The sequence below is a fragment of the Populus nigra genome, chromosome 12, assembly GCF_951802175.1.
Source record: "Populus nigra chromosome 12, ddPopNigr1.1, whole genome shotgun sequence".
NCBI classification, from domain to species: Eukaryota; Viridiplantae; Streptophyta; class Magnoliopsida; order Malpighiales; family Salicaceae; genus Populus; species Populus nigra.
In genome coordinates this window covers 14,102,943-14,127,793 of record NC_084863.1, presented here as the reverse complement: position 1 = coordinate 14,127,793, position 24,851 = coordinate 14,102,943, and the positions used below count along the sequence as shown (strand labels likewise).

General features: G+C 34.9%; 4 protein-coding genes and 1 pseudogene across 7 annotated transcripts; 4 read left to right on the top strand and 1 right to left on the bottom strand.

Moving 5' to 3' along the window:
- The first annotated feature begins 2,437 nt into the window (after window positions 1-2,437).
- On the top strand, window positions 2,438-3,108 carry LOC133669719 (pentatricopeptide repeat-containing protein At2g20710, mitochondrial-like). Its single transcript, XM_062089953.1, has 2 exons — window positions 2,438-2,758; window positions 2,821-3,108. The coding sequence occupies exons 1-2, from the start codon at window positions 2,438-2,440 to the stop codon at window positions 3,106-3,108; spliced, it is 609 nt and encodes a 202-aa protein (XP_061945937.1).
- Window positions 3,109-5,032: 1,924 nt separating this feature from the next.
- LOC133669335 (pentatricopeptide repeat-containing protein At2g20710, mitochondrial-like) lies at window positions 5,033-11,175 on the top strand. Of its 2 annotated transcripts, XR_009833882.1 has the most exons (4): window positions 5,033-5,328; window positions 5,666-6,946; window positions 9,103-10,352; window positions 10,467-11,175. XR_009833882.1 is itself a non-coding variant. In XM_062089429.1 (3 exons), the coding sequence occupies exons 1-2, from the start codon at window positions 5,071-5,073 to the stop codon at window positions 6,911-6,913; spliced, it is 1,506 nt and encodes a 501-aa protein (XP_061945413.1). In that variant the 5' UTR covers window positions 5,033-5,070; the 3' UTR covers window positions 6,914-6,946; window positions 9,103-11,175. The 2 variants fall into 2 exon arrangements, 1 of the variants encoding a protein (XP_061945413.1); XM_062089429.1 differs by having other exon boundaries at window positions 9,103-11,175.
- Window positions 7,425-11,175, top strand: LOC133669027 (pentatricopeptide repeat-containing protein At2g20710, mitochondrial-like; annotated as a pseudogene).
- A 794-nt stretch (window positions 11,176-11,969) lies between these two features.
- On the top strand, window positions 11,970-15,445 carry LOC133669303 (pentatricopeptide repeat-containing protein At2g20710, mitochondrial-like). 3 transcript variants are annotated; one of them, XR_009833870.1, is made up of 4 exons: window positions 11,970-12,355; window positions 13,191-14,548; window positions 14,832-14,957; window positions 15,091-15,445. XR_009833870.1 is itself a non-coding variant. In XM_062089390.1 (2 exons), the coding sequence occupies exons 1-2, from the start codon at window positions 12,071-12,073 to the stop codon at window positions 14,310-14,312; spliced, it is 1,407 nt and encodes a 468-aa protein (XP_061945374.1). In that variant the 5' UTR covers window positions 11,970-12,070; the 3' UTR covers window positions 14,313-15,065. The 3 variants fall into 3 exon arrangements, 2 of the variants coding, with proteins under 2 accessions (XP_061945374.1, XP_061945375.1); XM_062089390.1 differs by lacking the exon at window positions 15,091-15,445 and having other exon boundaries at window positions 13,191-15,065; XM_062089391.1 differs by lacking the exons at window positions 14,832-14,957; window positions 15,091-15,445 and having other exon boundaries at window positions 12,097-12,437; window positions 13,191-14,691.
- Window positions 15,446-20,309: 4,864 nt separating this feature from the next.
- On the bottom strand, window positions 20,310-22,936 carry LOC133670228 (E3 ubiquitin-protein ligase RMA1H1-like). Its single transcript, XM_062090744.1, has 2 exons — window positions 22,709-22,936; window positions 20,310-21,346 (listed from the first exon to the last, which is right to left on the bottom strand). Exons 1-2 carry the CDS (start codon window positions 22,909-22,911, stop codon window positions 20,515-20,517), a joined length of 1,035 nt encoding a protein of 344 aa, XP_061946728.1. The 5' UTR covers window positions 22,912-22,936; the 3' UTR covers window positions 20,310-20,514.
- Window positions 22,937-24,851: the final 1,915 nt, after the last annotated feature.

Genomic DNA, 24,851 nt, shown 5'->3' with positions numbered 1-24,851 from the left:
ATACTAAATACACACTCAGTCTTGGTGTATGCCTTGTTTTCCCATGAAAACATACAATAAGTTGAGCTAGGGTTGAGACAAAAGAAAATAACGTGATTGTAAGCTTGAAGGACCTTTTTTTTATGGTATTGGGCGGGAATTTCTTTTTCGAAACAACATTCCAAGTTTCTTGTGATGATGGCCAACATTGATTAAAGTGATGATGGCTAACAAAGGACCTCTATTCCTTTTCAAAAGAGCATTCTAATTTTCTTTTTCTTGATTAGAAATTACCGTAGTTTCATTTCTTTGTAGTTTGTACTTCCTATTTGAACAGCTTCATTACTTCTTTACTGTTTCTGCCATCTCGACCTTTCATATCTTGCACAGGATCTGGTAAGGCCACGGCCTATTACAAAGCTAAGAGCCCATCAGACACCAATTGCTGCAAAGATCAAATGATATCTGGGATTCTGAACAAAATTCTCAAGAATTTCAGTTTTGCAAAGTCTATAACTAACAGTTTGAGTGATGCACTTGAGAGTTAAGCCTATTCATTTTTAAAAAACTTACTAGTCGCTTCCTCTGCTCATCCAAAGTCTTCTTTAGAGCCACTAAACCCTCAATAATTCCCTGTATTCCACTCATGTTTAAACCATTATGAGTCTATGACCTCCCACTAAACTCTCCAAGTCACCTGACGACTTACTGAATTCTATGTCCAGCTTAGGAATAATGGTTTCACCTCTAAAACGAACCACTTTCACAACTTGATCATCTTCTGACTCATTATGGAATACTGGGTCAAGCACGAATCCATCCTCATTAAATTTCCAGCCACTGATCCTTTGTTCAACCGGAGCCGCTGAGGTAGTACCCTCTTCTTCTTCTTCAATATCAGCACCAGCAGTAATCTGGCTTGATGTCCCATAATGTAAATCTTTGGTTTCTTTGAATCTTTCTTCAGCATTATGCAACCCATCGAAAACGTTCTTGAACAAAAAGCCTAATCCTTCACAGGTCCTGAAGAAAGAATACTCTAAAAGTTGACCAGTAGGTCTTTTTGAAGGTTCTTGATCAAGACAAGAAGCAACCATGTCTTTAAAACCTATGGAGAAGTTATTGTTCTTGAAATCTTTCTTTTGCTTCTCATCATCATAATCAGAGAACCCAAACCTCTGCTTTATCTTCATGACCAAAGACTTCGAAGGAGGAAAATGAGACGAAGGAGGTCGACCATGGGATAATTCCAATGCAGTAACATCAAAAGACCATAAATCAGCCTTCAAACATTTGACCTCGAACGTGGATATAATAATACTTGAAAACTTCAATTATATTTTAAAAATGAAAGAAAAAAGAAAAAATAAAAAACAGAGAGAGACATGCACCTGTTCGCATATAAACTCGTTATTTTGCATTATGCATGTCTGACAACACTTGATTGGTTCAAAAGGGAAATACAGGGAAAATTCAATTGGCGTTTGGTGGTTGAAGGTGGCAATGATTTTTGGTTGCTGGGTTCCAAGAAAACTGAGTTTTTTGTCAGCTATTTTTTTCATAATCCTGAAATATCTCGGCTCATTCTGGTTTTGGATTTTTTTTCTGCAACCTTTCTTATGGATTGGTTGAATATGATGTACTTTGTTGGTCTTGATCATGATTCATGACTGCCCAGGGTTGTTCTTGTGGTTTTCTTAAACTTCGTCCTCTTTGGTTTTCTTGTGTGCTTAGCTCCATTGTGAAGTGAAGAGGATTTTGTTTTTAGTGGATATATACTTAAAGGTTTGATATTTATCTTGAAATAGAATATGAAAATGATAAGGCAGAAACAGTAGAAAGTATTTACCAATCTACATGGCCTGATGCTTCGGCACCGCTAGCATTCCCCATATGAAAATGGACAGCCATGGATGTGAAAGGAAGAAAATACCACTAGTTTTAAATACTGATGTGTTAGAATTATAGATGTGAATCCAAGTGTAGGAGGGAATCGATCAACTTGATTATATGAACCCTGATCAGAGAAATGTGACTATGTAACTGGAACTCTTAAATCCCATTTTTGTGTTAGATATCAGAAAGGATGAGGCAAAGAGGCTATGAAAAAACAGTGGGGGACATGTTGGTTCAGCTGGACTTAATATCTAAAATCCATGGCTTAGAAGAAGCAGAAAAATATTTTTACAGCCTTCCTTACCATCGGAGAATGCACCTTTGCGATACTCTTTTAAACTACTATGTGGACCATAAGCATTTGGAAAAAGCAGAGGCCATGATGCAGACAATGAAGGAACTAGGGTTAGCAAAAGCATTGTCTTACAATTGGATGCTAAGCCTCTATTCCAAGATGGGAAAATATGAGGATGTAGATATTCTGATGCAGGAGATGGAAGACAAGGGCAGTTTCTTCCAATATTGAGAAAATGTTTATGCAGTTTCTTCCAATATTGAGAAAATGGAGAAACTTCTGATGAAAATGGAAAGAGATCCTCGGATCACCTGGAAAGTTTGTGTTTCTGCAGCGAAGGGTTACTTGAAAGCTAGCTTTACTGAAAAAACTTCGACAATGTTGAAGCAATCAGAACAATTAATCAAGTTTAATGAGAGAAGATATGCTTATAAGAATCTCCTCTCATTGTATGCTGGTACTGGCAGTAAGGATGAACAATATCGTTTTTGGAATTTCTTTAAGAATTCAGCTGGTTTTAATAATTCAAGCTATCTACATATGATAAGCTTATTGATGAAGTCAGATGGCAAAGATGTTGCTGAGGAGGTTTGGGAGGAGTGGTTATCAATGAAGACATGGTTTATGCAATGATTGCTGGTTATTCAAAGAAGGGTCTTTGGGAAAAGGATGAGGCATTTGTAAGGATAGTAGAGAGTAGTGGGATGGAGCTCAATGCAGACTCATTTGTTCATTTAGCAGCTGGATACTGTGTTGCTGGTCATATGGTGAAAGCAGCCGAAACAATGAAGAAAGCAATTTCAATAAGTACACCAGAATGGAAGCCGAATACTAAGGCTTTTGCTGCATGTCTGAAATGCCAGGGAGTTGTGGGAAGCAGCAGAAGAGCTTTCCAAGTTAGTCATGGAGCATTGTCATTTCAAACCAGCTATTTATGATGAATTAAAGACATGTATTGAATTTGGATTTTGAGTACATTCATTTCTGAATTTTGATTTATCAAAAACAAAACAGAGAAAATAATCTGTTGTCAAACAACTAGCTTATTAGCTTTCTAGCTGAGGTCTCCTTTTTAACTTCTGTGGCCTGACATGCTCTTGTACATATCCCAGCAAGAGAATGTGATAAATGTCGAAGATCGTCAAGATCACTATGATAAATATCAGAACCAAGTTTAAGATTATAATGCATATATATTTTTTGGTCTACCCTCTTGGTTGAACTTGATCAGGAAACGAGTTCTTGACACAAACTTGATCAGGAATTGAAATACTGATGCAAGTTCTTCCCTTCTGCATCAGATAGATTAATTTCCAAAATAGGCTGATAGTAAATCCTCTCCGCTAGAGGTATTCTGGGAACATCTGCTGTAGAATAAATAACTCTCCGAACGAGTGGATTGGGTTAAACTGGAAAATGGAAAGATTTGTACAAGCTTTCATCAGCAAAATCCTTTATCTACTTGTTTGCTAAGTTATGCTTTGAACTGTAACCTTGTGGTGGATGCCTACGCAAAACATGGGTTAGAGCAATTCGTAAAGGTGCTGCGGCCTTCAGCTTGGCTTTAGACTCGCCACCGCTGCGAGAGACATGATGTCTGTCAACTCTGCGACACAATGACACAGGTCATTATTGCCATGTGAGATGCTCACCAGTTCAGCATGACCATTGCTATGGAGCAAGACTCCTGAAACAGAAGCTCCACTACAACAAGAGGCTCAGAAGCTTCTCAGATTGTGCTGTATCAAGAATGAGACACACTGCAACTTTGGAAGTTAAATCTTTACTCCACTAGTGTTTTCTACACCTACATTGCAAGTGTATATCAATTTATAAAAATATTAAAACGAAAGTAAAAATTAAAGAAAAATTCCAAGAGTTTAGAACCCAATCAAATGCTATGTAGGAATAATATTCGAATAAAAACTATTGCTATCGAGGAAAAATTACTAAAAATAATGAAAAAAAAGTTGAAAATGTTGTTATATATCTCCTTTTTTTCATTATTGGAAATTATTAATGAATTATTTTTTAATGAACAAGATACTAAAATGTTTTATTACATTTATAGAGTTATATGTTTTTCTTTACATATATTTGATTATTAGTTTTCTTGGTATCGTACTATATATTTAATAATCAATATTTTCATGGATTCTTTAAATAGTTAATGGTTAGAAAAATATTTCTTGATAAATCAAAATCTAAAACTATTTCTTAATTCTTTTTATTTTGATTACTGATATTTAGTAATATAATTGAAAATTCTTGATAAACTCTAAAAAATTAACAAAAATTAATATTCATACTGGTCAACGGAACAACAATTTTTTTTGAATATTTATTCATCTAAGAGAGTCAAAGATAATATTTAAGGCAATAACTAATGATTCCATATATATATATAAATAAAGGCTATGATTTAATAATTTGATTAATTTTGATATAATTTTATTATTTTTTAGATTTTAATTATTGGACTTAATTGACTTGTTTTTAAGTATTTTTATAGTTTTGATTCCTTGGTCCCTGGATTGTCAATTCAATTACAATTCACTCCTTTTTAAAACCTATAAGGCTATATCTTAGTCTCTTGTAAACATTTTTTATATATAATTTTTTCTAAATCCTAAATGTACATTTTTATGATTTTAATTGATATATAAAAACCAACATGGTAAGAATTTAGAAGAAAACCAAAATATTTTAAATACGACAACAGTAAGCAAGAGTCGATGAATTAAATTATAGAGTTTTCAAAATGGAGGACTAATTCATAATGTGTTCTAGAATAGGGACTAAACTGTACTTTACTCAAATAAAACCCTTTCTAAAACCCACAAAACAAAAGCCTTCCACAACTCAAGAGCTCGAAGATTTCTCTGTTTTTGCTCCATGAAATGAGTCTCTTTGTTCGATCAAACCCAAGTTTATGCCTTCACATTCATGGAGTTTTAAGGGCTCTTTGCTTTTCCACAGACATAACCGCTATATCCCACTCTCTTAACCGTAGGATCTCTATGGTGGAAGATCCGATGGTCCCTGTTATTCCAGTTATAGAAAAATGGGTTCAAGAAGGCCAAGTGGTTACAAATAGTGACCTCAAACACTTCATCAGAAAACTCCGTAAAATCCATCGTTTTAGCCACGCTCTTCAGGTCTCTCTCTCTTTTATCTACTTATTTTAGTGTTTTTGCTTGTGCCCATTTAGTTATTGATTGTTAAATCTGCATTTGATGCTTTGCATAGATTCAATCTGTCTTTTATGGCTATTGAATTTCTGGGTTTCATTGCAAATTGGTAATTGTTTTAGTTTTTGTTGAAAAGATCGTTGAGTAGCCTTATAGCTTTAGTTGAAAGTTTTGTGCAGGCTATAGTAGTATTTTGAAACTGATTTTTCCACTTAATCAAGTAGCTAAATGTTTGATATTTAGTATAACATCCTAAATTTTTTGGTTCCCTTGGAATTTGTTTAAGTATTTTGTTTTGTGTTAGATATCACAATGGATGAGTGACCAAAGGGGGCATAATTTATCACCCGGAGATGTTGCAGTTCGACTGGATTTAATCTCGAAAGTTCATGGCTTGGAACAAGCTGTGACATATTTTAATAGCGTTCCTGAGAGTTTGAGAGGCTTGGAGGTTTATGGTGCTCTTTTAAACTGCTATGCGCACAATAAACATTTGGAGGAAGCGGAGGCCACAATGCGAAAAATGAGGGAGATGGGGTTTGTAAGAAATGTGCTGTCTTATAATGTAATGCTAAACCTCTATTATCAGATGGGGAAATATGAGAAAATACAGGTATTAATGCAAGAGATGGAAAAGTGGGGCATTTGTTTTAGCAATATCACATACAAGATTTTGTTGAATGCTTATGTAGCCACTTCCAACATTGAGGAAGTCAAGAAAATTTTGATGAAGATGGAAGCAGATCCTCTTGTCAGCATTGACTGGTATGCTTATGTTGTTGCAGCGAATGGTTACTTGAAAGCTGGCCTAATTGATAAAACTTTGACAATGTTGTGGAGATCAGAACAACTAATCAGTGGTAAGTCAGCAAGGTTTGCTTGTGAAACTCTTCTCTCTTTATATACTGCTGTTGGGAATAAAGAACAAGTGTATCGTGTGTGGAATTTGTACAAAACTAAAGGGAAGTCCTTGAACTCGAGCTATCTTTGCATGATAAACTCATTACTGAAGTTGGATGATGTTGATGGTGCTGAGAGGATTTGGGAAGAGTGGGTTTCCATTGTGAAAATTTTTGATATTCGAATTCCAAATGTGATGGTCAGTACTTATTCCAAAAAGGGCCAATGGGAAAAGGCTGAGGCATTTGCAGGCAAGATTGTAGCGAGTGGGATCAAGATTGAAGCAAGCACATTGGATCGTCTAGCAACTGGATATCATGTAGGAGGTCAGATGCTGAAGGCATCGGAAACAATAAAGAAAGCAATTTCAATAAGTCAACCAGGTTGGAAGCCAAATGTGTATACTTTGGCTGCATGTCTTGAGTATTTGAAAGGTCGGGAAGATGTGAAAAAGATAAAAGACCTTCTGAAGATACTTAAGGAACATTGTCATCTATCATCAGTTTCTTATGATAGGTTAAACAGCAGTATCATTGACAAAGAAAACCTGTGTGCCAGAGCCCTTGATCATGTGGAAGGTGAAGACCAGGCTCTTACTGGAGAAACACCTGCTGCCACAGAGTTCGAAGACAAAGATAGTGCTGAAATATGATGTTTTGAGAAGTAAACTGACTGCGAAAGAATGGTATGTCATTTGTGAAAGTGTAGTTTCATCTTGGTTTTTTTCATTTTTTGTTGTGGTCATTATCAAGCATAGAAGTAGGGATAATATTACCCATCTTCCTCGCACATGTTAATGAAAGTAGAGCATATTGAGGCCAGCCCTTCCTTGGAATGACCATTTTTATATAAATATATTCAACATCTGTCATTTGACTTGCGTTTGTAGACTTGTACATAAACCAAGATCCTCAATTCGAAGCTATGCCATCTGCTGGAATTGCTGGCTTCTGAATTTAGTTAAAACAACACTGACCAATCCATTCATGCTTCTTTATGCTGCACGCATTGTGTTCTCTCCACCTATTCTCTGGATTGAAATTTTTAACACACTTCCTTTAAAACATGCAAAATACTAATTTCAGCTGTAGAAGATTAGCTTTATTTGGAATTATAGATTGAAGTGACGAGAATTGGATCATCTTATTTACCCCCAACATGAAATGGATTCCCATTTCAGAGTAATTTCTGAAAGCATTGTTGCTACGTATGTGTCCCAAAGAATTGGTTTAATTCATAATGTGTGTTAATAATATTTTAATTTCGACAACAGTAAGAATAAGAAAGAGTAAACATCGTATTTACCCAACATCTTGTTTAGAAGGTATGAAAGAAGATTCTTTTAGTTTGAGGTCATAAGTTTGAAATATAAATCAAGGATAAATCAAACTCTCTTGGGAGACTTGTTTAAGACTAAGAAAGAGGTAAATACCATGGAATAAAGTTTGATCGGGATTCTGTAAATATTCCATTCTAAAGAAAGAGAAGGCTTGAAATAACAATTTGGATTTATTTGGAGATTACATGTAATTACTAATTCATGATTTGACATGTACGGAATGAAAACTTCACGATAAGTTTTATGAAGTTCCGTTAACTTTTTAGAGAGCTCAAAATTCTATATTTGATTTGTCTCGCATATGCATATACAGAGATAACTCAAATTTTAGACCCAGCATAGTTATAGCGGGATTTTCTTAGATGCATTTGGGTATGAAATACGCAATATTTCATGAGCGTATTAAAATTAATTTAAATAAATAAATAAATAAAAACTAAAGGGCATGTCATTTCCCCATTAAACTTTTCCCCAAATCATTATGGATAACAATAATTTTTTTTCCTGGAATTTTATGTTTTTTAATTCAATCCCTCAATTTTACTTTTTATATTTTATTCTTAGAAAATTTGTTGTTTTGTCATTGAGTCTAAAAAATTATTTTAATTTATTTTCAATGCGGTTATTGCGGTATCAAAAAACTTTCTTGGCATTTAAGATCAGATTGGAGAATGAGGCTAAAAAAAAAAATTGATTGTTTTTTAAATCTTTTATTTATCCAGCGTCTTTCTGACATTTTTTCCTAGAGATTTGGAAAAAACTGTTTTTGGTCCCTGTAGTTTTTCACTTTGTTGTTTTGGTTCAAAACTTTATTTGTCATTTTTCGATCCCTCTGATAGAGGAGAAAAAAAGTCATCGGATAATGGCAAAGATAAAAAAAATCATCAGTTGACCATATTTTAACCACCAAAAAAGTTGGTCTTGGTGTCAAAAGATCTCATTCGACGAGAGGAATTTCATTAAGTTGTTCTTTGCACTTCTCCTTGCCAGAAAACATAGATTGGGAGTGGGAGAAGATTCTTTTCCCGGTTTGATTTTGTGAAGAATTTTTTTCCAGTTTGATTTTGTGTTTTTTTTACAAGTTTAGGGGTGTTTTGATTTATAATTTAGTTTATTGACATTATAAAGATGTTTATTAAGTGTCTTTAGGTAAAAATAGGTTTAAAACGAGTTTTTTTGGTATAAAAAAAAAGCCTTTCTCATGCCCTTAGGTATTTCATAAAGTTGGATTTTTGGGTTTGCTTGCAAATTGTATAAATTTTGATTCTTTGTGTACTAGTCACGCATTTTTTCTTCAAGGGTATCTTTTTTCTTGCTCTTTTAGTTTGAATTGTTGGATTTTACAAAATTTTTGGGCTTATAGCATTGAGGGTTCTTTGATATTTGTTGTGGTTGCACTTAATCACCATTTGTATTTTTAGATATGATATTCTTCATCAGTGAAATATGATTTTAAAATCGTAGTTATTTATTCAAGAATCTTGCATTTCATTTTATGCTAGATATCACAATGGATGAGTGACGAAAGGGGCTATGACCAATCAACTGGAATCTTTGCAGTCCGGCTGGACTTAATTTCAAAAGTTCATGGTATGGAACAAGTGCTTGGAAAACGATTCCAGATCGTTTTAGGGGTGTCCAGGCTTATGGTACCCTTTTGGACACGCACACAAAAAGTGCTTGGAAAATGCAGAGGCCCTGATGCAGAAGATGAGGGAGTAGGAATTTGTACAGGCACGACCTTGTAATTTTATTGCTAAGCCTCTATTCTCAGATGGGGAAGCATGAGAAATTAGATGCTCTAGTGAAAGAGATGAAAGAAAAGAGAAGCAATGGTGACGTGTATAAACATTAGGCTGAATGCTTATGTAGCCTCTTCCAACATTGAGGAAATGGATAAACTTCTGAACAAGATGGAAACAGATCCTCTCATCAGCATTGACTGGAATACTTGTTTTGTTGTGGCAAATGGTTACCTGAAAGCTGGACTAATTGAGAAAACTCTAGCATTGTTGAAGAGAGCTGAGCAATTAATCTCCCAAACAAGGGGTAACTCAAAAAGGCTTGCTTATGAGGCTCTCCTTACAAGGATATGGTGCTGCTGGGAATAGAGTAGGAGTATATCGTTTATGGTAGTAGTACAAGGATACAGGAGGGTTTTTCAACTCGGGCTATCAACGTATGATAAACTCATTGATGAAGTTGGATGGCTTTGATTGTGCTGAGGAAATTTGGAAAGAGTGAGCATCGAGGAAGATGTCCTTTGACATTCAAATTCCAAATTTGATGATTACTGGTTTTTCCAAGAGGGGTCCTTGACGAAAGGCTAAGGTATTGGTAAAAAAGACTGTAGTGGGATGGAGCTTCCTCCAAGCTCTTGGGATCATTTGGTAACTGGATATCTTTTTGGTGGTGAGATGGTGAGGGCAGCAGAAACATTAAAGAAAGCAATTTCAATAAGTAAACCAGGATGGAAGCCAAATTTTTATGCATTGACTGCATGCCTCAGGGTTAAAAAGGTCAGGGAGTTGTCGAAAGAGAAGAAGAGCTTTCGAAGTTAGTCAGGGAACATTTTCTCTTCTCTCCAGCTATGTATGATAAATTAAAGCCTTGTACTAAAAAAAGGAAACTCCCATGCCAGAGCACTTGATCTGGAAGGTGATGGTCAGACTCTTAATGGAGAAACACCTGCTTTCTCCGAGGTTAAAGATAATGACAGCGCTGAATTATGATGCATGATTTCTGGTAAAAGGTGAAAATATTTTCTATTGCAGCAATTATCTGGTATTCAACTGCCTATGAAATTCAGGATTGGGAGTTTTTTCTAACTTCGCTAGTGGGGCATTCTTTTTTATACATAATGCAGCAAGATTTGTGTCCGACTTGAAGCTGTGACATCAGTTTTAGTTTGTCGAGAAATATAATGGAAAATCTTAAACATTATAATGCATTGTGGATAGGCAGCCACCTTTATGTTGCTGGCTGGATTCATCTTCCTATGTGAATGGAGCTTTGGGTGAAAACTTGAGATACGGTCATGTGCTGGGTGTCTTCCAAGTTCTGAATCCAGTTTTTGTTCACCTCTGCTGCTAAATGAAGAATGATCATTTTCTTGTTGCAACTTGCGAGGCCTAAGCAAAACATGGGTTACATCCGCCAACAAACAAGTTTATCTCATCCATGTTCTAGTTCTTGATGTTTTCTTTAATCCCAATATTTGATAACAAGTGAATTTGAATTTTCTAAGATCAGTTAATTCAATCTGTCCATCCGAGGGCGGAACAAGGAGGAGGCAAGCAAGCATGGGCTAGGCTCGGGTAACTGCAAAACATTTTAAATTTTTATATTATTTAGTATTTAAATATAAAATAGTATAATAATTTTATTTTAAATAAATAGGCTTTTTAATAATATATTTTGTTATATTAATTTTGATCTTCCCTGCGAATATATAACTCTTGCAAGATATGTCATTGTATAAGAGTTTGAGGATTTGTATTGAATATTGATTTCTGGGAATTTGCCTTGCCTTGACAAGCTTAGTCTACTTAAGTCCCATAATCCCATTTTCTTCATGGATGACCAGATTGGGTTTTTTTTAACAAGTTTTCTACATTACCATGCAGGGTTCAAATTCTAAAACAAGAAAAAAATACTTCAATTTATTTTTTGTGAAAATATTAGTATAGATGCATGCTTGTTTTAAAAAAAAATATTTGGTCGATATAAAATTATTTGGCATTATTATTAATTTAATTCCCTAACTAACCTAAGTTTAAAACTAAATCATAAATGAGTTGTTCTGATGTAATCCAGTTAACTTGATCAGTTTAAAAATAACTTGTTTGAGAATGAAATTGAGAAAAAAAGATAAAATTGATAAGTAAAAAACTTTTTGACCAGATTTTTTGTGAAATACGAGTTTAAAATTAAACTATATGAGTTGTTTTTATGTAATTTAATTGACTTTTGATAGATTTAAAGGTAATTTGAATAACAATTAAAAAGTTTAAGAATGAAAATAAAATAAAATAAAGAATAAAAAAATATGGGAAAGTAGAAAAGGAAAAATAAAAGAGAGGAGGATTGAATAAAAAAAAAGGAAGAAGAGGAAGCTCCTTAAATAATGTGAGTCTTTTTGTAGGATAGAAGAGTAAAGACGTTAACAATTCAATAATAATAATAATAATAATAATAATAATAATAAAAGATCAAGAGAGATTACTCTCCATCAGTCCATTGTATAGCCATGGACCTCTTCATAATAAAAATAAAAAATAAAAGAGAGAGAGAGAGAGAGAGAGAGAGTAAATGGGCTTTTACCCAAACTTTACCATGTACCAAAGCCTTTTAACGATATCCTAAAGTCCAATCCATTAACCCTAAAACTAAAACTAAAATGGCCTCTTAAACCCTGAAAGAACCCTGAAAGCCATCAATCATCTTCTCTCCCATTTCTCTCTTACGATTATGAATCTTCTCTCGAGATCAAACCCCAGGCCATGGCTGCAGCAGCAGCAGCATCACCAAGGTTATTATTTCCTCTATAAATTTTTAAGGGCTCTCTCTTTTTCTACAAGTACACAACGGAAAGACTCTTTGAAACTTAGGATTTCAAGGGCTGGAAATCCAAAGGTCTCCATAATTCCAGTTATAGAGCAATGGCTTAAGGAAGGCAATTCCATTAAACAATCTGATCTTCAAAACTTTATCAAGCTATTTCGCAGACATCGCCGCTTTAGCCATGCCCTTCAGGTCTTTCAATATTTAACAATCCATTTGCATTTTTCTTTTGTGTAGACCATAAAGATTGAAATTCTGGGTCTTAATGAAAATGGTAAATTTCTTCTTTTTTTATTTTCTTTTTCTGTTTTGATTTAGTACTTGTCTAGGAGATTTTGTAAAAGGCTTTCTTTTTCTTTGCTGTTTTAAATTGAATTGTTGGATGTTATGATTTGTTGGCTAATAAGATTGATGGTTCTTGATATTTGTTTTGATTAAACAACTATACTTATCTTGTCTGTAATTTGAGGTAGTAGGAGCCAAGCTTGATAAATGAGCTTAGCTTGAGTTAGATAAAGCTCAACTCACTTAGGGACATGAGTTTGTTCCTTTGAAGCTCGTGGATATACCTTTATAAGGGCTCACTGATAGGCTAATATGAGAGCTCGTGGAAAGTTTGGTATAGCTTCATGAATTACTTGTTTTAGGTATATATAAAGATTATAACTTTCAAATTTTTTGATGTTACACTAATAATTTGGTATCTAAAAGTCACTCATTAGGGGTGCATAAAATAATGAGTTAATATGGTCGAAAATAAACACGATTATCAGTTGTGGAAAGAGTAGAATAAAGAGATAAGATCTTGTTGTAAATGAGGTTAATGATATCGATTTGTTTACCTTCTATTGCATGTTTTTCATGCATGTACAGTATATTGAGTTCTGTACAATTTTATATGCTAAATGGAGCCAAAATAAAGTTAGCAAGACTGATTATCGATTTAATTGGTCTTTGGTTTGTCTTTGATAAGTGAGATACGATTGTATAATCTTTATTTTTGAATCTTCATTCTATTTTGTGTTAGATTTCACAATGGATGAGTGATGAAAGGGGCTCTGAACAATCACCCGGAGACTTTGCGGTTCGGCTGGATTTGATTTCAAAAGTTCATGGCTTAGAACAAGCAGAGGAATATTATAACAGTATCCCTGACCATTTGAGAGGCACCCAAGTTTATGGTGCCCTTTTAAACTGCTATGCCCACAAAAGGCACTTGGAAAAAGCAGAGGCCACGATGCAAAAGATGAGGGAGTTGGGGCTTGTACAAACTCTTTCTTACAATGTAATGCTAGGCCTCTATTCTCATATGGGAAGATATGAGAAACTAGAGGCCCTAGTGAAAGAGATGGAAGAAAAGGGGGTTAATAGTGACATTTACACATTCAACATCAGATTACATGCATATGTAGCCACCTCCAACATTGAGGAAATGGAGAAACTTCTAATGAAGATGGAAACAGACTCTCTCATCAATATCGACTTCCATACTTTTTTTGCTGTGGCGAATGGTTACTTAAAAGCTGGCCTATTAGAAAAATCTATAGCAATGTTGAAGAGAGCAGAGGAATTAACTGTTCCAATGGTGGGTACCACAAAAGCACATGCTTATGAAATGCTCCTTACTTTATATGGTTCTGCTGGGAATAAAGATGGAGTATATCGTGTATGGAATTCATATAAGAATACAGGGAGGATTTTCAACTCAACATATATATGTATGATAAACTCATTGATGAGGTTGGGTGATATTGATGGGGCTGAGTGGATTTCAGAGGAGTGGGTATCACGTAAGACACTTTATGACATTCGAATACCAAATACAATGATTAGAGCTTATTCCAGAAAGGGCCTTTGGAAAAAGGCTGAGGAGTATGTAAACAAGATTGTTGAGAGTGGGATGCAGCTCGAAGCAAGCTCATGGGATCATTTGGCAACGGGGTATCACTTTGGTGGTCAGATGGCAAAGGCAGTAGAAACATTAAAGAAAGCGATTTCAATAAGCAAACCAGGATGGAAGCCAAATCCTTACACTTTGAAAACATGTCTTTGGTATTTGGAAAGTGAGGGAGACGAAGAGGCATCTGAAGAATTTTTGAAGTTTGTCAGTGAAAATCATCCTGTCTTGCCAGGTAAGAATGATATTTAAAGGACACTGTTGACAGATGAAACCTCATTGCCAGAGCCTTTTGTCAGATGGAAGTTGATAATCTAACCTTAAATGGAGAAACACCATTTATGGAGGTCAAGGATGAGTACAGCGCTGACTTATGCTGTTTTGAGAGGAGAACTAACTAAATTGCCTAAGAATCATGTGATTGTTTCCATTATATTTTGGTAAGCTGAATATCTCATAGTGGACATCCTTTTACCCTTGCAGTTGAGGTATGTTAACTAGTCTTTGGTAAAGCATAAAGTTTACCTTTTTTCTTGTCATGTGATATCTGACTATAGATGCTATATATGCGGGACAATTTCTCTTCTTGCTATATATATTAAATCATGGGTTGGTTGAGGTTAACCTCACATATTATGCGTAAAGATTAAATCAAATTTCCTCTTGCGGCATTGTCCTCTTAAATATGATTCAGAAAGGAGTTAAATTTGAAGGGAAGTTATTTGATGTAATTGCTGGCTTGTGTTTTTTGGTTAAAATGCCATTATCCAGCTATGATTCTCTATGCTAGAATCCTTGACCAATTCCCATCTGAAGAAATGAAGACAGTGAAGTTGTCGTTCAAAGTGGTCCTCTGAAGAAATGAAGACAGTGAAGTTGTCGTTCAAAGTGGTTAGGGTGGGTTGATTTTATTTCTTTCACTGTATATTTCCATCCACTTGAAACTTATTGCACTTTCTTGAGATTTTATGAATTTTAATAAAGCAATGACATGTTATTGAGAAACTGATCACTTTTCATTTTACAAAAGCAATTGAAGGCCAAGCCCTGAAGGGACACCGGTAGCAACACCGAATAAGAACAACTATGCCCCCGATTCAATTTTCTAGTGAGGAACATACGATCGTTAATAACACAAGAACCACTGTTATGGCTCATCCTCATCTGAACTCGGCAGATCTTTCCTGTGCGATTTCATCAGCCATCTCTAATAAAGGAATGCAGCCATTTGGAACAATTAAGAGGTTTGTCCCTGTTGGTAGGAGCCAATAAAAGGAACCAGTTCCGTCTTCAGATTGTAAGTATAAGGTCGACCTTTCGAACTATCCAAATATTTGAGAACCAGAACTTGAGATTCTAAATAAATTACTGGCTTGAGACAGAAATTAGAGCTCCATTTCAGACGAACGTATCTGACATCGAAGAGTAAATAACCCCATTAACAGGTATCGATCGATGTTCGGAAAGAAATGCATGACAGGTCACATTCAGGTATACGTTACACCAAAATTTCTCCCTGACATGTCGACTCCCACGGTCAAACCCAAAAGATCGTATTATTTATCAGTCTGAGTGGCAGGGATGACAACTTTAAACACCCTTGAGTCAAGCATGTGTACATTTTTACTATGAACATGCGAAACTCTTGTGGTAAGATCAGGGAGTTTCCGCCCTTGCTCTGTAACAAGATTTGCAGCTTATAAGACACTGTCATCATCATGTCGATAGAACACTAAAATACCATCATTACTATCCATTACACATCCAGGAGTGCGTTGCTGGTGTGAAATTCCACTCACTAAAACAAGCATAAACGAGAGCCTTGCTGGTGTGAAACGATTTTGGATGACAAGGCCACAATCTGAAAGACGTAGGTGTGCGTTTATGAAACTTGGGAAATTGTAAAATGTCAGCCCATTCTTTGCAAACATACCTGCCCGAATCATACAAAAATTAATGGTTTTAAATTAAATTGGATGAGAGTTAATTAGGTGTAATCCAGTCAATGTCCTGATTTATTCGCTTTATTTTCCCAAAAAATTAAAAAAAAAAAAAAAAAACAAGAAAACAAGCGGTTCTATTGTGGGTCCTAAGTGATATTTAAGGACTAGGGTTTGTATGCTATAAAAGCCATCGTTAAAATAAAAAAAAAACTTTTGAGTCTAAAACCAGCAGCGATACATTGTTTGTTGAATACAAACCCTAGTACTTAAAACATGGATTTTTGCATGCGTCTTGCTAGTGAAGTCATTATCAATGAAATCAAAGAAAACCCTAACAAAAACTTCGTTATATCTCCACTTTCATTGAATTGTTTGCTTAATATGCTGGCTTCGAAGGCCCGTACTTTGGAGCAATTGCTGGGCTTTCTTGAATCTGAAAATGTTGCTGATATATCCATCAACCTCTATGTGATCAGTAGAATTTAAGAAGTATAATAAACTGTTGTGCATTTTTTCTTTCTTTCTGTTTTCTGTGAAGGGTGAGCGAGGAAGGAAGTGAACTATCGTGGGCAGAAAATGAAACAAAAGGACTCGTCAAAGATCTTATCACACCTGGTAATTTCATCAATAAAGATACGATACTCGTTCTTGCAAATGAACTCTCTACTTCAAAGGACAATGGTGTCGTCCTTTTGACACTTTAAGGACTCAGCATGAAGACTTTCACCTCCTCGATTGAACAACTGTCAAGGTTCCTTTCATGAAAAGCATCAGGGAAAGCTATTTTTATGCATCATTTGAAGGTTTCAAGATTCTCAAACTTCGATATGAAATTTGTCAAGACAACAAGCAATTTCCTATGCATATCTTTCTTCCTGACAAACATGATGGACTGCAAGAACTAATGCAAAATTTCAATTCTGATCAATCAATGTTCTTAAAAAAGAATCTCAAAGCTTTCTAAGAAGTGGGTTCCGAAATTTAAGCTCTCTTATGGATTTGAAACTTCGAAGAGAATGGAAAAATTGGGATTGAAATTGCATTTCAAGCTTGTTGGGGATTTTACTGAGATGGTGAACTCTCCTCTTAATCATCTGGTTTACGCACGCTTCACATATATTTCACAAATCTTTTATTGAAGTAAACGAGGAAGGTACAGAAGCTGCTGCTGCTTCTTGTGCTCTTATAATGGTTGGAGGTGCAAGACAACCTTGTCCACCACCTCCACTTCCATGTTTTATATCGCAGATCATCCTTTCATCTTCATGGTTAAGGAAGAGGTGTCCGACATAGTTTTGTTTACTGGAAACTGTTCGTAAACCTTAGAAAGAGAAGATTGAATCGTTTGTTTTGGTAGGATTTGGATCTTTATTTATTTCTATTAAGTGAAAAGCTTCATAATAGCCTGGAATCTTTTCAATTACTAAGAACACTGTCTGTCTGATCTTGGCATTCCTTTTGCTTGAGTATATATGTAACAGTGTTAAACATGCACGAGGTGCACACTTCGGCAGGCTGGCCAAAACAAGGCCTAAGGGTGCTGGCAGCCATGCCATCAGTGGGAGAAATCGGCAGCGCAGATTTGTGCGGCTGTAGGTTCGTCAAAAGAAAAATCGGCAACGCAGATTGTCGATGAATATGGGCTTGACGAGGGAATGTCCAAGCCAGGCGGGAAAACTCGTCAGGGGCATAGGCTGACGAGAACATGGGTTGTCGAGGAATTCGACAGCGCCAACATTGGGAGCCTGCACGCAGATGCGAATTCGGCAGCGCAGGAATTGGCAGCCTGCACGTAGATGTGAATTCGGCAGCGATCTAAAACTTGGGCGAAGGACTGTCCAAGGCATGGGTTAAGAAAAATAGGCGCTGGGACGCGCCAACGAAGGCACACTGCCTAGAATTCGGCAGCGATGGATTGCGATAGCCTTGCATAGGCAGAGATGAATTCGGCAGGCAGCATGCAATGGTCAATGTGAGTCTTTGAGCTTGCGACTTAGCATGGACGTGGGGACTTAGATGATGGACCTTCTAAGTCAGCAGCTGACGCAGTAGAAACTGGCCAGCTGGGGCTGACAAGTAGACAGCCAGGAAATGGGGGAAGTGGCAGCTTCATGGGAGGCAGAACGTGGGAGTATAACTGGGTTAAAAAAAAATCACAAATTAGATTTTTGTCATGTATAATAAAGATTAATTTATAAAGAATCACAAATTAGATATTAATAAAAACAATCTGTCAACACATTTCTGTCATATATAATAAAGATTAATTTATAAAGAATTACCCAAACAATCACAAATTTAAAGCAAATGGGTTAAAGTATCCAAACTTTCAATAAAGGAATGAAAATGGCCAAGATTAAAAACTTTGAGGACCACATAAAATGTAAATTCCCTTTTTTTTATGACAACCAAACCTCATAATTAGGGATGACAATTTAATCTGGACCTGATGATAACCGACTCGATCTAAATAGGTATGAATTTTTTGGAGCGGATGAATAATGGATAGAGTATGAATATTGTCAAACCGACCTGAAATCCGTCTGAATCTAACTCGAAACATATATTTATATTATATAAATATATTTGGAAAATATTTAGATTTTTTGAAATACATATATAAATACATTAACATCGACATAAAATACATACATATATATCCCATAAATAGTAGATATGATATAAATATCAATAAATCCTACCCGCGAATACTCATTTGTAAAGTGAAATCATTGAATTTAAATTGCTGAAATGTAAAACTTTTTAATTAATTTTTCTTAAACACATAATTTCAGGCTCCATTTGGGGTGGATGTGAGCTATTTTGGCTTTAGAGAGACACAAACTCCATTCAAACCTGGCTGCAACCTTTCGGAGTTAAATAAGGAGAGAAGTGACCTCATTTCAATGGTGGTAGTGACCTCTTTTGGCTCCTTCCCATGCCTTGAGCTCGATCAGTCAAATTTGATCAACTTTCAGATCTACAAGGCTAAAATGACACGTTTTCTTGGATTATTATGTGTGGCGTAATTATTTTTATTATAATATTTATTTAAGTGTTAAGGTTTACAAGGATTTGATTAGTTTAGCTAATATAATTAATACCCGAGTTTTCTCTCAATTATTGAATTTTAAATTTTTTAGAGAATGTCATAATCTTTTCTTGACTTTTCTATAATATAGGCTATAATTTTAGAGTTTAATCACTTTAGTAATATACCCCACACAATATTCTTTACCATGTCATGTCCACCACCTACAGACACCACCATCATTTATATTTGCTTTTTTAGTTTATTTTATATTGGGGTAGTTATTCTATTTAAAATATTTTTTATTTAAAAATATATTGAAATAATTTTATTTTTAAAAAATTATTTTTAATATTAGCATGTTAAAACATATAAAATTAATTTTTTTCAAACACTCTTTTAAAATATAAAAACAAACTAACTCTTAATATTAATATCATAGAATTCCACAAACCCATTAATATACTTAGTTTATGAGTGAAAATGCTTTGATTAAGTGAATCCGGACACTTATTTCTAGGTTTGTTTCTTTAACCACTAAAATAATCTTATGCAACCTTGAGATTAGCCACATAAAAAAAAAAAAAAAAAAAAAAAAAAAAAAAAAAACCTCCCACATGTCAAATTCTAAAGTTTCGAAGATCTTATCCTTTGATACAGTCATGGCAGCTGATGCCCATCAGCCATCATCAATACTACTACAGGGTGAAAATTGACATTTCAGTAAATCTAATTTCGGGCCACTGCGGACTTTTCTTTGGCATTCCATTGAAGGCATGGGGTGCTAAATTAATAGAGCCGTGATCCCCACCACAAATTAACTCGTGGAAAGTAGCTAACCAGACTATCAATGCCAGTGCTGACAGTGCAACTTAACTTTGTTCTAGATAAGAAGATTTTGCATTCATGCTCATCCAGCCAATGCGCATCTCTGTCTGTAGTTGGATTTGATGCAGAGAACAGGACATCCATCTTGGTACTTGTCTGAGTGCGCAGGCATATGACATTCCTGATAGGGTAAGCTTCCCAGGCGGAGTTAACGTGGGGTGAGCTTAGATTTTAGTTCTTTATAGGAAAATGCGTGTCAATGGAAGAAAACCTCAGCTTCAAGCAAAACTACAACTCTTACAATATTGGGAGCCTTCGTCCCAGTGGTAACTCTAACCTCAAAAATACTCGACTCCTTCCTTGGTTCTTAACTCTCAGAAAGAGAGAGATTCCAAATATTTGATCATTCATCTGGCCAAAACAGTACGGGCAAGATTTTTCATCAAGTACTTACAAAATAAAGCTCATGATAAGATGTACGTTTCATCAAGTTACAAGATAAAGCTCATGATAAAGGACTCATAATTACATATATCGCAGCGCGGGATAAGTAAAATTTCTTAACATCTAAAAGCGCATCCAGCTGAATCTGTATAATCTTGGACTTGTAATTACAGGTATACACGACGTCTAAAAAACATAAACGCTTCGGTCAGAAAGAGAGAAAACACAAAAATACACAGCAGAAGAGGAAGAAGCAGATTCTGCTGAGCGACCTATCAGCTTGCATTACATGCCTTCTCACTCTTGGGCTGGCGCTTCCAGCAAGATGATACGAATTTGGGTAACTGTGGATGTTGGTTATCGAGTTACTGAAGACCCTTGAGTACATCATTTCGCCGAACATCCCGACCTCTAGCGCGGGCATGTTCAATGTAGAGCCCCCTGGGCTACGCATCGGGGAAGTAGAGTTACTCCCTGGCTGAGAATAGTAGTGTTGCGATTGATGCGGATAATTATGCCGATGATGAATTTGCGGTGTTACGCGAGGACTGCTGGTGGCAATAGGTGATCTTGGTGAGTCAAAACCACATGCACGACCAGGAGGTCTTCGTGGAATGATTATACCGAGATTGGGGGCTTTGCCCTTGCAGGGTTTTGTGGTTTGGCCCCGGCCAAAGAGTGGAACTATTGTAGATTGGGAAACTTCGGCTTTGCATACAGGACATTGCTGTTGTGGGTGCTGATCTTGGTTTTCTGCCGAGATGCTCTGGAAATGAAGCCATTTGTATATGCAGGGCCAGCAGTAGAGGTGACCACAAAGAGTGACCACCGGATCATGCACGGAGTCTAGGCAAATATTGCAATCAAAACCACTGGAGCGGCTATCATCAGAGTCTATGACTGTCTCAGAAACAGATTTCCAGTTTGGCAGCGATGGCTTATCTTCTCTATTATAATCATTTTGAGCCACAGTTTCTTCCATGTATTGGTCTAAGGCCATGGTGTCTGGTTCAAGTCGGGAATTTTTTGCTGCCTTGGATCTGAAAATATGCCAAAAAAACAGGGTTAGGCATAAATCAGTGGATCAGAATAACAGTCATCTCTGCTACAATGGAATACAATTATGCAAGAAGGCAGGCATATTTTGATAACCATCAGTATTTGGGGAGGTTAGATATATTAATAAATTCAAAGGTGTCCCATCTTTACAGGGGCGAACAAATGAATTCATGAATGGTATGTTGCATAAAATGGTTCAAACATAAACAATACACTAAGATGGGTTGTTCTACAAAGTGATATAAAAAAGAAGATCAAAGAAACCCAAGCCTTAGAAGTAAATTAAGTATAACAATATATTGAAGAGTTTTAGCCAAGTGGGTAGGCTGTTCTTATCCTTTAAAGGACCTTGGAAGAAACAAGGAAGGCTCCGATTTTCAAGATTTCAAGCTTGGATGAGATCTGCACAAGATTGTTCTGGTAGGTGAGAATAAGGCCAGAATAAGAACAGCCATCCAACTACCTTCCTATTTCAACTTAAAAAGTGAACACCGCACCTATCATTAGAGGATAGCACATCTAATAAATCATCAAAGATTAAACCCTTGATGCAAAAGAGTCTTTCCTTAAGAACATCAATCACCTCTAGATGGGAAAGTTCTATTCCATGGACAATTTGAATTTTCTATCTGGTTTTATTATCCTAGCGACTTCAAGGATTATCATCCAAAGAACACACTCAAGGATATATAACCATGAGATTACACAAAGAACTCTTGATGATATCCTTGCACATAACAATAACGTTCTTCAAGATCAATTATGACAGCAGAGCCAAAAGTACATGAGATGAGAACTTTATCACTAATCATTTCGAATTATCCTTGCAATATACAACAGTGGATGCTATTAAGCAAGGAAAGGAACCAGATCCATGATCACATGACTTTACAAGCACATCTTATTCTAATCAATCGAATAACTAGTAACGTGGCCTTATTATTTGAACCAAGATCCTGAATTAACTCCACCTCCAATCAATAAGTATCGTTGCCTTATTATTTGAACCTAGATGTTGAATTAACTTCACCTAGATGTTGAATTAACTTAACCACTACTCAATCCAGCTCAACTTAACAAAGAAAAAAAGCCAGTAACTAACGAGGCCAGCCCATGTCCAACAACAGACAGAGTATAGAGCAACCATAATTCTTACAAAGACAAGAAAACAGCTGTGCATGGTTTTATAACTGCTAACAAAATCTACTCACAAAAACACAACATTTCTCAGCCATTTTTCAGATTACTTTATAACCACCGGATGATAGGAAAAGAACAAAGAGGATAAGAACTAAGAAGGAAGGTGGCCAACAAGAATGGTATAAAAACAAAACTGAAACCACCTTAGAAGAAATTTTAAGTTTTCATGCCTAGAAAACTTCCCCACAACATCAATGAAATAGATGATTCTATCCCCAAGAACAAAGCCAATCCCAATAAAACCAATAAGGGGGCCCTCCTCGGGTTTCATAAATGAAGCTTCGAGACAAAACCTTCTGACGAAACCAATTACTTCAAGTGATTCCTTTTTAAACAAACATGACATGAACCACTTCTCTCATTAGAGTTATATATATATATATATATATATATATATATATATATATATATATATATATATATATATATATATATATATATGTTGAAACACAGTTTCATCAAATTATAACACAACGTCTCAATCTTCACGTTGTAGAAGCCAAAAACATCAAAAACTGAAGTTTAAGAATGAATCACTAAACAAACTTGATCCCATAAAACATGAATTAACTCATCAACACAAACTAAAGAGATCTAAATTTTCTTTGCAAAGACAAAAATGGTAACAGAGAAACAAGAAGCAGATGAATACATTAAAAAAGAAAGAAAGAAACACATACCAAGAATTTTTCAAGTCTGGTTCTGTTTAAAAAAGAAAGAAACACTCTGAGGGTCTTTGTACCAAAAAAGATTCAAAGTTTCTTTATTGATAAAGCAAAGCTTCAATGGCAAATTCAAAAAAGAACACAGCTTTCTTTAACAAGAGAGAGAGAGAGAGAGAGAGAGAGAGAGTTATACAATGGATAGAAGAGAGAAACGAGTTTCAAAGGGTATCAGGAAGGTACAGAGCAATGGCCGTGTATGAGAGAAGAAGAGATGAAGATAGTGATGAGAGAATTGAGAGAGACGTAGCCGAGGAGAGAGATATATATAGAGACAGAGAGGTGATGCATAACATAAATAAATATACAGGAGGCAAAAAAAAAAAAAAAAAAAAAAGGATAAACACTGCAATTCCTGTACGCTCCCGTTTTCTTTATTGTGTCACTGACGTGGCTTTGAGATAGCGCGTACATTATGGATTTTTTTCCTTTTAAAAATAAAAATATTAAGAAACTAATTCTTTTTTTATTTAATTTAAATAAATTATTCATACTAAAATAAGCATGTTTATAATAAATTTTTTACGTCAACTAATTAAGGATAGTTTTTACTAGTTTATCAAGGATGAATTAAATTTTATTTTTATATATAATTTTTAAAACCTGTTTGTTTTTACATTTTAAAAATGTTTTTTTTATATTTATTTTTTTTATTTTTTTCTTATTTCAAATTTATTTTTTTATTTTCAGATCATTTTGATACGTCGAAATCAAAAATAACTTTTTAAAAAATATATATTATTTTAATATATTTCCGATTAAAAAGCAATTACTTCCACATTTCTAAATACCATCTTAATATATATGATAAATTTTCTATTTCTCCTCTTAGCTTTATATATATATTAGACTGAAAATAGTGATGAGAAATTGAAAGCATAACATACAATAGAGTTGTTTTTTTTTTTAATAATTATTAAAGTGTATGTGTGGTTAGATGAGGGTTAGATTAAACTTGAGTTAATACCTATTTAAATAAGGAAAAGATAATTAAATAGATAAACTCGTGTGAACATGATTTGCTTGTTTTATCTTATATGGGACACTTATGTAGGGATGTTCACACGAGTTTATCTATCCTAGCTATTAGTAGAGTACTTAACTATAATTAAGAAGTTTAGTTAAAATGGTAGGTGGAGATGTTGGGTTAAAATGCAACATAGAGATACTTCAAATTTAGATTATCAAATTTCTAAAATGATCTGGTCACAAAATATAAAATTAAGTTCATCCAAAAAAAATATTCGATTTTGTCTCGGTTTTTTTGATATTTTTTTTTATTAAATATGTACAAAATATATACACGATGTGTGTGTGTATATATATATATATATATATATATATATATATATATATATATATATATAAAGTCACTTGGATCATTCCAAGTTATATAAAATTTCCATCGTTCAATTTAAGCACATTTAACTTCACTTCACTTTACTTTATCTAACAGTATTGATTGTACAATTTGCAATGACGACAGAAAACTTTAGCTTATGCAATAGGATGCTTCGAAAGGAAGCTAACATTTATTTTTATTTTTTTATTTTCCTTTAGTGAA